The 12311-nt window shown below is 37.4% G+C and overlaps 1 protein-coding gene across 1 annotated transcript in view; it reads right to left on the bottom strand.

Annotated features, from left to right (window-relative positions):
- The window catches only part of DNAH12 (dynein axonemal heavy chain 12), a 244444-nt gene that overhangs the window by 165303 nt on the left and 66830 nt on the right, over window positions 1-12311 (bottom strand). Inside the window, exons 16-19 of the mRNA XM_081105960.1 lie at window positions 10591-10716; window positions 9350-9484; window positions 8880-9073; window positions 7905-8148 (exon numbers count right to left, since the gene is read on the bottom strand). Coding sequence (XP_080962086.1) covers window positions 7905-8148; window positions 8880-9073; window positions 9350-9484; window positions 10591-10716 — 699 coding nt within the window. The remainder of the gene's footprint in view (window positions 1-7904; window positions 8149-8879; window positions 9074-9349; window positions 9485-10590; window positions 10717-12311) is intronic.

Genomic DNA, 12311 nt, shown 5'->3' with positions numbered 1-12311 from the left:
GAAATATAACATCAAGTGAAAAAAAATCAAGTCACAGAAGACTACATGTGCACAATATATTTTTATGAATTGTTATATACAAATTGATTTTTTAAAAACACAAGAGAATCACAGAATTTATACTGCACTTATCTGTAAAGAGTATTAAATAAAATAGGGAAGGAATACACAGAGAGAAGTAGAAGTATTGATTATCTAACTTTCAAGTAAAGGGAAGGGTTAATGGGTGTTCATTTTCTTGTTATACTTTATAAGTTACATACTTTTTACATATATTCTTCAAATATTAGGTAATAAAAATGTATTTTTAAAAAAGAACACTTACTTATCTTTTCCTTTTCCCAATTCAATTCAAAGCAAGCCCATCAAAACCATACTTATATTCTGGTCACCTCCTTAGTAAAGCCTTATCTGTTCTTCAAATGCAAAATTAATTGCTCCATGTTCTATTCTCTCACAGGATACTGCTATCCTCTACCTAAGAATTTCTTCATTATGTTTTGTATTACAACCAGTTGTCCATACTCTATTTCTCCTACCATGTTGGAGACCCCTGAGGGTCAAAAGTCAATTTGTGTGACCCAGATGATGAAAATACTGAGCTAGAAGATTCTAGCTAATGTCAATATCCTAGACAATTAAGTAAAATATAAATAAATAAAAATCATTTCATTTGGAAAGGAAAAAGTACTAGTAAAAACTATCTCTATTTTCAGATGATATAATCTTGTATACAGAAAATCCTAAGGAATTCATTTAAAAACTGTGAGAACTAATAAATGAGTTCAGCAAGGTTACAGGATACAATATCAATTTATAAAACTCTATTGTATTTCTATAAACTAGAAATAAACAATACAAAATTTTAAGTAAGGAGAAAACCCCATGTACAACAGCATCAAGAAGTATACAAGAGCCGGAACCGGTTTGGCTCAGTGGATAGGGCGTCGGCCTGCGGACTGAAAGGTCCCAGGTTCGATTCCGGTCAAGGGCATGTACCTGGGTTGCGGGCACAACCCCAGTAGGAGATGTGCAGGAGGCAGCTGATCGATGTTTCTCTCTCATCGATGTTTCTGACTCTCTCTCTCTCTCCCTTTCTCTCTGTAAAAAATCAATAAAATTTATTTTAAAAAAAAGAAGTATACAAGAAGTACAAGACTTATACACTGTTAATTACAAATATTTTTATGAGAAATTAAAGAAAATCTAAATAGGAGAAACTAAGATGGCGGCATAAACAAACACCGGGAAATTGCTGCCTCCCACAACAACTTCAAAAAAACAACATATAGACAAAACGGACATCATCCAGAACTACAGGAAGGCTGACGGAGTGGAAATTCTACAACTAGAAGGAAAGAAAAGCACACTGAGAGCCAGAGGAGCTGCGGAAGTAAAGTGCAGAGGTACGGAGGCTCGCGCGCGCAGAAAGGGGCTGGCACCTGAGAACGTGACTGTCTTTTTGAATCGGGAGGGAGTCACAAGCTCCGGACTGCTCTGAACTCCGGTTCCGGGAAGTCTCTGGGGACCCAGGACACATACGGGGAGAAACTGGACTGTCTGGCAGCGGGCAGAACTCGGAACTTGAGGTCAGCTTTCCCTCAGAGGTGCTTGCAGCAATTACCAGGACACTGAGACGCACAGCCCCTTAGGGCAGGGCTGAGAATCCGCCATAGTTCCTTGCTCCGCCCTTTGATTCCCTGAGACCCCACCCCACCCAGGCTTTGGCAGAGGCTTTTACATATGAATGCCCCAGCCCTTTGCAACCTGAAAATTACCTAACTGCAGCTGGGCCAGACAGTCCCAGAACTTCCAAGAGAAGGCCCAAGGCCCCACAGCAGCTTGCATTGCTTCACAGCTAGGCCTCACCAGGGTACCCCCAAACTCCAAAAAAGGAAGGGGAATCTGCAGTTCTCTTCGTAGCTCCTGCTGTGTAACCTCAGGCAGAGGCTAAATTAGCACCTCCTTAGATCCAAGAGCCAGTGTACCCAGTTGTCAGAGGGGGACCATCCAGATTACAACTCCTCAGATCCATAAGGGACACACTCAGGGTGCAGACTCAGTGAGCACCAAAACCCCACTGAAGCAAGTCTTGTCCCAGAGGGGTGTCTTCAGCACAGAAGTTCTCCCACTGCAGACACAGCTGATTCTCACTGCCAATTGGCCTGGAGGTCAATTCCTCCCAGTGATCCTACAACTATCAAGGCATAACTACAACAAGACTGTGCACAAAGCCCACAAGGGGGTGCACCAAGAGTGTCCACCTCAGGTAACTGGGGAGGCTGAGCCACTGGGCCCTATAGGACACCTAGCACACAAAACCACTCTACCAACACAGGGAAGCATAAAAAATGCAGAGACAAAGAAACAGGTCACAAATGACAGAAATGGAGGAAAGCAAACGACTGGATACAGAGTTCAAGGCCACGTTTATAAGGTTTTTCAAGAATTTTATGGAAACCGCTGATAAATTTAGTGAGACCCTCGATAAATCTAGTGAGACCCTCGAGGATATGAAAAAAGACCAACTAGAAATTAAGCATACACTGACTGAAATAAAGAATAATATACAGAGATCCAACAGCAGACAAGAGGATCCCAAGAATCAAGTCAAAGATTTGAAATACAAAGAAACAAAAAATACCCAACCAAAAAAGAAAAAAGAAAAAAGATTCCAAAAATATGAAGATAGTGTAAGGAGCCCCTGGGACAACTTCAAGCATACCAACATCAGAATTATAGGGATACCAGAAGGAGAGAGAGGGCAAGATATTGAAAACCTATTTGAAGAAATAATGACAGAAAACTTCCCCTACCTGGTGAAAGAAATAGACTTATAAGTCCAGGAAGCGCAGAGAACCCCAAACAAAAGGAACCCAAAAAGGACCACACCAAGACACATCATAATTAAAATGCCAAGAGCAAAAGACAAAGAGAGAATCTTAAAAGCAGCAAGAGAAAGACAGTCAGTTATTACCTACAAGGGATTACCCATACGACTATCAGCTGATTTCTCAACAGAAACCATGCAAGCCAGAAGAGAGTGGCAAGAAATATTCAAAGTGATGAATGCCAAGAACCTACAACCAAGATTACTTTATCCAGCAAAGCTATCATTCAGAGTAGAATGTCAGATAAAGAGCTTCACAGATAAGAAAACGCTAAAGGAGTTCATCACCACCAAACCAGCATTATATGAAATGCTGAAAGGTATTCTTTAAGAAGAGGAAGAAGAAAAAGGAACTCTTACCATTTGCCACAGCATGGATGGAACTGGAGAGTGGATAAATACCACATGATCTCACTCATTTGTGGAATATAATGAACAACATAAACTGATGAACAAGGACTGATCCAGAGATGGAGAGGCATTGATTGGACTGTCAGGCCTTGGAGGGAAGGTAGGGGAGGGTGGGGGTAAGGGGAAAAGATCAACCAAAGGACTTATATGCAAGCATATAGGCCTAACCAATGGACACGGACAACGGGGGGCGTGAGGGCATGAGCGGGGAGTGGGGGGGTAGAGGGTAACGTGGGGATAAGGACACATATGTAATATCTTAATCAATAAAAAAAATATATATATAAAAAAGAAAACCTAAATAAATAGAAAGACATTCCATGTTCATACATTGTAAGAATTAATATTATTATGATGGCAATATTTTCCAAGTCAATCTATAAGTTCAATGCAATCCCTATCAAAATCCTGGCTTCCTTTTTTTTTTTAATCCTCACTCGAGGATATGTTTTTGGTGTGTATGTTGTTTTTTAATTGACTTAAGAAAGAGGAAGAGAGAGAGAGAAGAAAAAATATTGATGTGAGAGAGAAACATTGGTCAGTTGTCTTCTGTACATGCCCTGATCAAGGATCAAACCCACAACTTAGGTATGTATCCTGACCAGGGATCAAACCCACAAACTTATGGTGTATAGATAATGCTCCAACCAACTGAGCCACCCAGTCAGGGCCTCAGCTACCTTTCATTAATGTTTAAAATGTATTTTAGCCCTAGCCAGTTTGGCTCAGTGGACCAAAGAGCGTTGGCTCGCAGACCAAAGGGCCCCAGGTTCATTTCCAGTCAAGGGTACATATCTTGGTTGCAGGCTCCTCCCTAGCGAAGGCCATGGTCAGGACTCATGCAGGAGGCAACCAATCAATGTGTTTCTATCACATAGATATTTCTCTCTGCTTTCCCTCTCTCTTCCACTCTGTCTAAAAATCAATGGGAAAATATCCTCAGGTGAGGATTTAAACTTTTTTTTTAATTAATTCATTCTTAATTGACTTCTGATGCCAAGTTGGTTGACTATAGGAGGAAAAAAGTGCGTGAAATAAGAGGTTACAGTTAGTGAGAGCTTAAAAAGAGTGTAGGAGCTGGGGAAAAAGTCCTGGAAATTATATTTGTCTTTTTTTTTTTTAAAGACAGGACCGAATACATTTTCCAGACTCTTGAGTTTAAGTCAAAGGATCATCTCAAAGGCAAGTGAAACAAACAGCAAGACATTGAGGTGGCTCAGAAAAGAAACTGTGGAAAGTTATGGAAAGATATTCGTGGGTTTGATTCCAGGTCAAGGGCACATATATTAATTGCAGGTTCATCCCTGCCCTGGTCAGGATACAGACGGGAGGCAATCAATGCGTCTCTCTCATGTAAAGAACTCTCTCTCTCTCTCTCTCTCTCTCTCTCTCTCTCTCTCTCTCTCTCTCTCTCTCTCTCTTGCTCTCTCCCTTCCTCCCTCCCTCTCTTGAAAAGCCAATGGAAAAAATATCCTCAGGTGACAATTACAACAAAACAAAAAATCATAAGATCATCTCAATAGATTCTGAAAAGCATTTGACAAAATTAAACATCCACTTGTGATAAAAAATAAACTCAACAATGTGGGTATGGAGAGAACATACCCCAACATGGCTATATATGACAAACCCATAACTAACATTATACTCAATGGTGAAAACTGAAAGCTTTTCCCTTAAGATCAGTAACAAGATATGGATGCTCACTCTCATCACTTTTATTAAACACAGTACAGAGTTCCTAGCCACAGAAATCAGACAAGAAAAAAAAAGGCATACAAATTAGAAAGGAAAAGCAAAACTGTCACTATTTTCAGATAACATGAAACTATATATAGAAAACCCTAAAGATTACAACAACTATTAGAATAAATGAATTCACTAAAGTTGAAGGATACAAAATTAATATTCAGAAACCTGCACTTCTATACACTAATAACAAACTATTATAAAGAGAGATTCTTTTAAAAAACAATCCAATTTACAATTGCCAAAAAAGAATAAAATGCCTAGCAATAAATTTAACCAAGAAGGTAAAAGACCTGTATTCTGAAAACTATAAGACATTGATGCAAGAAACTGAAGATGACACAAATAAATGGAAGGATATACTCTGCTCATGGATTGAAAGGATATTTTTTAAATGTCCTTATCACTCAAAGCAATCTACAGATTTAATGCAATCTCTATCAAAATACCAATGGCATTTTCCACAAAAATAGAACAAATCCTGAAATTTATATAAAACCACAAAAGACCCAAACTTGCCTAAGCTTTTTGTCCAGTATAGATGCAAGTAACTTATAACTAATAAAAAAAAAAACTTCAAATGGTATAATGGCATATTGTTATGGTATATTATGAATACTACCAATCTTTTCCTAACATTCCTTTATTAAATTGCCTGTAAGTACTCAGCTCCTCAAATGTTCTTTGAACCAGACTTACCATCTTACTGGTTCTCTCATTAATTAATAAGTAGGATAGAATATTTGACATATTTATTTTTATCTTTGTATGACAGTCATGTTTTTGGTTTTTTGCAAATAATAATTTAATAAAGTTATTTTTTAAAAACTGGAGAACCGCCAGCACCGGTTTGGCTCAGTGAATAGAGCGTCGGTCAAGGGCATGTACCTTGGTTGCAGGCACATCCCCAGTGGTGGGTGTGCAGGAGGCAGCTGATCGATGTTTCTCTCTCATTGATGTTTCTAACTCTCTATTCCTCTCCCTTCCTCTCTGTAAAAAATCAATAAAAAATATTAAAAAAAACAACAACAACTGGAGAACCGTAGAATATCCAACTTTTAATTTTGATTATTAAGGACTTTGGTTGTTTATGCTAAGCCAGTGGTCGGCAAACTCATTAGTCAACAGAGCCAAATATCAACAGCACTTCTTCAAAATAGACTCGCCCAGGCCAAAAACCGACTTCTATGCATGGGCCACGAAGTTTCAATCGCACTGTACGTGCGCACCCACATGTGGTATTTTGTGGAAGAGCCACACTCAAGGGACCAAAGAGCCGCATATGGCTCGCGAGCCACAGTTTGCTCAACACGGTGCTAAGTGAAATAAGCCAGTCAGAGGAAGATAAATATCATATGATTTCACTCATTTGTGGAATATAATGACCAATATAAAGTGATGAAAAAAAACACACAAAATAGATCCAGAGACAGAGAAGCATCGATCAGGCCGTCAAACCTCAGAGTGATGGTAGGGAAGGGAAGGGGTAAGGGGGCGAGACCAACCATAGGACTTGTATGCATGCAAGCCTAACCAATGGACACAGACACCAGGGGGGTTAGGGCATGAATGGGGGGGGCGGGCAATGGCAGGATAAGGACACATATGTAATACCTTAATCAATAAAGAAAAAAAAACAGACTTTGGTTTTAACCTTCCAGTATTATTACCATCACCTGTTTTTGCTTGCCATCATATTCCCCAGGATTCATCAGAACATGATAGAACAGTCACTCAATAAGTATTTGTTAAATAAATAATTTTTAACACATATAAAGTAGAAAAAACATACTCTCAAAGTGGATAAATTTAGCTTCATTAAAAATTCATTATTTTCTCACCCATGAAGAAGCTGAGAGAAGTAGTGCGAACCTGTGTGGAGAGCACCTCCTTATGAGGCTGGAGAGAAAACAAAAAGACTAATTCTATTCAACTGCTCAACAAGTATGTAAAACCTCTATATACCATGAGAAAAGGCCTCCAAGACAAATTAATCAAACAAAGGGGGAAATAATACCTATAGTGTGATATATTTTATGTAAAAAGATGAAAGGATAAAAAACATATATTCACATCATTATATGTGTAACAAAACTGTGGAAATATACAAAAGAAAGTAATAACACTGGTAACCTGAGTTACGTGGGTGAAAAACTTTGGAAAGAAACTTTTCAGATATATATTTTCCTATTTTTTCAAACCATACAAATACATTAAACATTGAAAATAATTTTAAATAGTTAAAAATTTTTTCATACAGCTCATGGAATCTCAGAGCGCTAGACACGGACAGAAACAATACTCAAAATCCCATCACAGAGTTGGCACTCAAGTATATTGACTGTAGAAACTTGGCACTACATTAGAACCACTGTCATTATTGCCTTGGGAAGGTAGATGCAATATTAACTATCATAAAACTATTATCCTCTCTTTATAAATGAGGTGACTAAGGTACAAGAAGCTATATATGCAGAATAAAGCTAGGTAGTGTGATAAAAACCTAGGTAGCGTGACATAAACCTAGGTAGCGTGACTCCAAAACTTTTCTAATTAAGTAATGTCACCCTGTGTTGCTGCCCTTTGTATAGGCTAACTGGTCTGTCCTATTAATTTTTTTTATCCTCTCTCTATATCATTGTAGCTAGTTGTTATAGTCTTTTATTTTTGTTAAGTATTGTTCCATGAAGGAATTCATTTTGATGATTTCATCAGGAAAGAATGAAGCATTGGATTCAGGTTCTGGATTCACCTTTGGTTTTGCTTCTAAATCTATTTCTCTTCATTAACACTTGATGATGTGAAGAGCTCTCTCTTCCAGGGCTTTTGAAAATATCATTAAGTGTGTTCATACCTTAAAAACTTTTATGTTCTCCATTACTGTAGAGCACATATTAATAGTAGGATTCTCTTTTGGTTCTTCTTCAATTCTCTCTTCTCCTAGAGATCGTCTTTTTGCTAACTTTCTTTTTTCTTGTAATTCCTTCTTCAGTTTCACTTGGAAAAATTTCAGTGTCTTAAAAATCTCTCGGGAAAATTCATCTACATCAGCTTCCATGCTTTCCCCATTAAGATCCAAAAACCCTCCATCCATCCACCTGAATGAAAAGAAAAAAACAGTATTAAACTCAGAGACGTTTGGTGTTTGAAGGAACCTTAGGGATTCATTAAGCTAGACCTCTCATTTTAAAAGAGAAACAGCCCTGGCTGGTTTGGCTCAGTGGATAGAGCGTTGGCCTGTGGACTGAAGGTTCCAATGTTCGATTCCGGTCACGGGCACAAAAAATAAAAAAATAAAAAGAATGCCTCCTTCTTAGGGGCCACTGCCTGTGGGGGAAAAAAATAAAAGAAACAAATGAGGGCAAGAGTGTCAACAGGTTTTCTTAGTCACACAGATAGAGCTGATGGTAGAGAGACAAGATTAAAACCATCAGTTCAGCTATCAGTTCAGCTATGCTGCATCGCTAAAATATGCACCAGACTGCAAATGGATAACTAATAGTATCAAAATAAAATGTAGATTTGAATCCATACTTCTAATTTTTGGTGTGAACATTCGTCAGATTAACTACCTGCATTAAAAAAAGAATCACATCTGGAAAACCTAAGTTATATTTTAGATATCATATGCATTAGTAAGCTTAGGTAGATACTTTAGTAATATTTGATGCTTCTCCTTTAGGATACTTGGTTCTCTTTCAAATAAATAAGTCTTACTTTAAACACTTAACTAACAAAACCAAAAAAATCAATATGCTAGTATGTTCATTTTATGAATCCTTTTACATCATTTGCTTTATTTTTATGACATTTATATTTATGAAATTACCGTTTTTCTGTTCGTTGCCACTTCAAGACTAAATTAAAAAACTTCTGATAGGGCTCAATGTTAACTTTCAATTTATCCAATTCAGGATATTTTGTCACTTCCCACTTGAAAAGTTCTTCTTCTTTATTAATAAACTGAACTGCTTCTTCAGATTCCTGAATACGTTTTTGCAGTTGTCTTACATCGGTCACATACTGAAAACAAATAATTAATTTTTATCTCAAAAAATATCCATGTAATGTTATATAGAAACTTTATCAACTTTATAACATTACTATGATAGCAAAAAGTATGGTTATATCTTAGAAAACTAAGCCACAAAAAAGATCATATAAAAAGTATCAGTTCTAGGCCCCTGAGTCAGGCTCTTGCTTGTCATGGTAAGCACACATTTTTCTTAAGCTTATGTAAACATGTCCTGTATTAATCTATGAACCAGCCATAACTATTGTCTTATATATTTATCAAACCTGTTGCATGCGGTCCAGTTCTGCAAATTCTGCAAACTCTTCCATGCGGCGTGATTCCTTTTCTAGTTCCAAAATCAGTTTCTCTCTCTTGGCTATTAACTCATTTTCTTTTTTGTGTTTAGCAACTTCAATGATCTTTTTAAAAGACAATTAAATCATGTTAATTATTTTGTTACAAAGGAGTTATCAAATCAGAAATCTTAATGCTTTGTTTAGTCATAACTATTAAAGAAGCAAAAACAAAACACTGACTGATATTAAAATGCAAAGAATAAACCATACAAAAATTTTCCTAGATTTCCAAAGTGTCTGTAACAATTGTTATTTATTAATCAGATATAATTTCACTATTTATCGATTCTAGGATAATAATTAAAAAGCTACCATTTATTATCTACATTACCACAGGTATTATTATTCTCATTTCAGAGATGAAAAAACCTAGGCTTACAGAAGTTAAGAGGCAACTCCAATGTCATAAAACCATAAAAGTCAAAATCTAGATTAGAACTTTAGTTTACCTGACTTTTCATTATTATAATACCATCTCACTTTCCAATTTAGAAGAAACTGGATAACAATAAAACTTTTTCAAAATCTAAACTATATTCAGAATCCTGATTCTGCTACTTCTTATCCCTGTGATATTGAACAAGTTATTTAACTTCTCTGAGACTTATTTTTCTCATCTATGAAATGAGAAAAAAAGATTACCTGTGATTTTTGTATTAAATTATTTAATAAACGGAAAAAACTTAGTGTAGTACTTATTGTTATTATCAAGTTATATCATAGTTCTGACTTCTTTAACATTAGTCTCATTTCTTACTGTGAGTTAAGCCTAACAGCCTGTCCTAAGCCTGCAGGGCCATAAATGTTGCTAGTCCCAAACTCATATTGACACATGAAGTTACTTTTTAAAGGTAGACAGCAAGTATGTATGAAAACTGAATAAACACTATGCTTAAAATGTAAGAAAACAGCCCTAACCAGTTTGGCTCAGTGGATAGAGCACTGGCCTGCGGACTCAAGGGTCCCAGGTTCAATTCCAGTCAAGGGCATGTACCTTGCTTGCGGACACACAACCCCAGTGGGGAGTGTGCAGGAGGCAGCTGGTTGATGTTTCTCTCTCATCAATGTTTTTAACTCTCTATCCTTCTCCCTTCCTCTCTGTAAAAAATCAATAAAGTATATTTTAAAAAATGTCAGAAAATAAAATATACACTGAAAAATATATTTACCTCATCATTTTCATCAAAGATGGGATAAATTTTCCAAGGCCACAAAAGAACAGCTGAATTCAAAGCTAAATCTTCTTGAGGAAATATAAAAACATCTAAAAAGTAATTCATTCGGCGTTTGGATTCCTACAAAAAAGAAACTCCATATATAATACACCATACAGAAAATTTACGGCAATATGAAAAAGAGAAGAGCCAACAACTTCTAATACTCTTTCAAATTTCAATTTGACTCAGATTAATTGATATTTTATATCACCCAAATAAGATGGGTATTTCAGTAGCTGCAAGATTTATTTGACCTCATAACACATAATTGCAGACTTCTATACAGAAAATAAAGCTTTAAAAAAATTTTATTTGTAGATGATTTAATATAAGGTATTCTTGTTCCTCCTTGTACATGACTAAAAAAGGTGACCAAATATACAGCAAGCCTTTTCTGTAATTTTGATTCTAAATAATTTTATATATTTTATTCTTATGTACTTGATTTTTAAATTTTTGGTGACAAAGATTGTAGCATTTATATTTTGTTACACAAAATAATGTTACCACCTTTTTTGCCTATAGTTAGTCTACAGATATTGTCCAGAAAGAATTTAGGAATAAATGGCAAAGGAAAAAAAAAACACCTTTAAAACCAATAGATTTACCTGAGTAGAGAAGTTGAATATTTTTACCCCCTATAGCTTTCATTGATCCATATGCAGTGCTGTAATTTTTAAAACTTGAAATATAGATTCAAAGGTAAATTGAAGGTTTTGGGTTTAATCTTATATAATAAAAGCCTAATATGTTAAGTGTCCAGTCATCTAGTCGTCTGTTCAGCCAATCAAAGCGTAATATGCTAATGATATGCTAAGGACGCTCAACCACTCACTATGACATGCACTGACCACCAGCAGGCAGAGAGTGGACCAGTCAATCAGTTGCTATGACGTTCACTGACCACCAGGAGGCAGTCGACCTGTCAACCAGTCACTATGATGTGCACACTCCAACTGGTAGGTTAGCTTGCTGCTGGGGTCTGGCCGATCAAACTGAGTGAGACAGGCTGGACACGCTCTGGAGCCCTCCCACGGTCCCTCCCTGGCTAGCCAACCTCCTGTATCCATCCCCAGCCCCAATTGTGCACTGGTTGGGTCCCTCGGCCTGGCCTGCACTCTCTTGCAATCTGGACTGAGGGATCATCCCCTCCCTCGAGTGCATGAATTTTGTGCACCAGGACTCTAGTCCTATCTAATAAAAGATAAACATGGTAATTAGCCATATGTCTGCTACCCTTCCCATTGGCTAATCAGGGATATATGCAAATTAACTGCCAGCCAAGATGGCAGCCGGCATCCAGGCAGCTTGAAGCTAAAATGAGGCTTGCTTGCTTCAGTGAGGGAGAAAACCAACGTTCCCCGCCTGCCTTGCCGGCCTCTGAGCTTGCAGTTTGAAACATTGTTACAAATATAGAAGCTAAACAAAACCCCAGAAACCTGCTTTCAGCCCACCGGGATCTCAGAGCTGGAGTTGATACAGTGTTTCGATTATAGAACCCAAACAAACCAGATACCTGCTTTCAGCAGGCGAGGCCTCAGAGCTAAAGCTGGCCCAGAATTTTAAAAAAAAGAAAAAAAAGACAGGTTGGGAGCTTCAGTCACCTGCCAGCCTGAAAATGGCCCTCAGCCCCTCACCCAGGTTGGCCAGGCACCCCAGTGGGGACCCCCACC

Source organism: Myotis nattereri (assembly GCF_964212035.1).
Source record: "Myotis nattereri genome assembly, chromosome: 14".
Taxonomy (NCBI): Eukaryota; Metazoa; Chordata; class Mammalia; order Chiroptera; family Vespertilionidae; genus Myotis; species Myotis nattereri.
The sequence above is the reverse complement of the archived record's forward strand: the minus strand, read 5'-3'. Positions and strand labels throughout refer to the sequence as shown.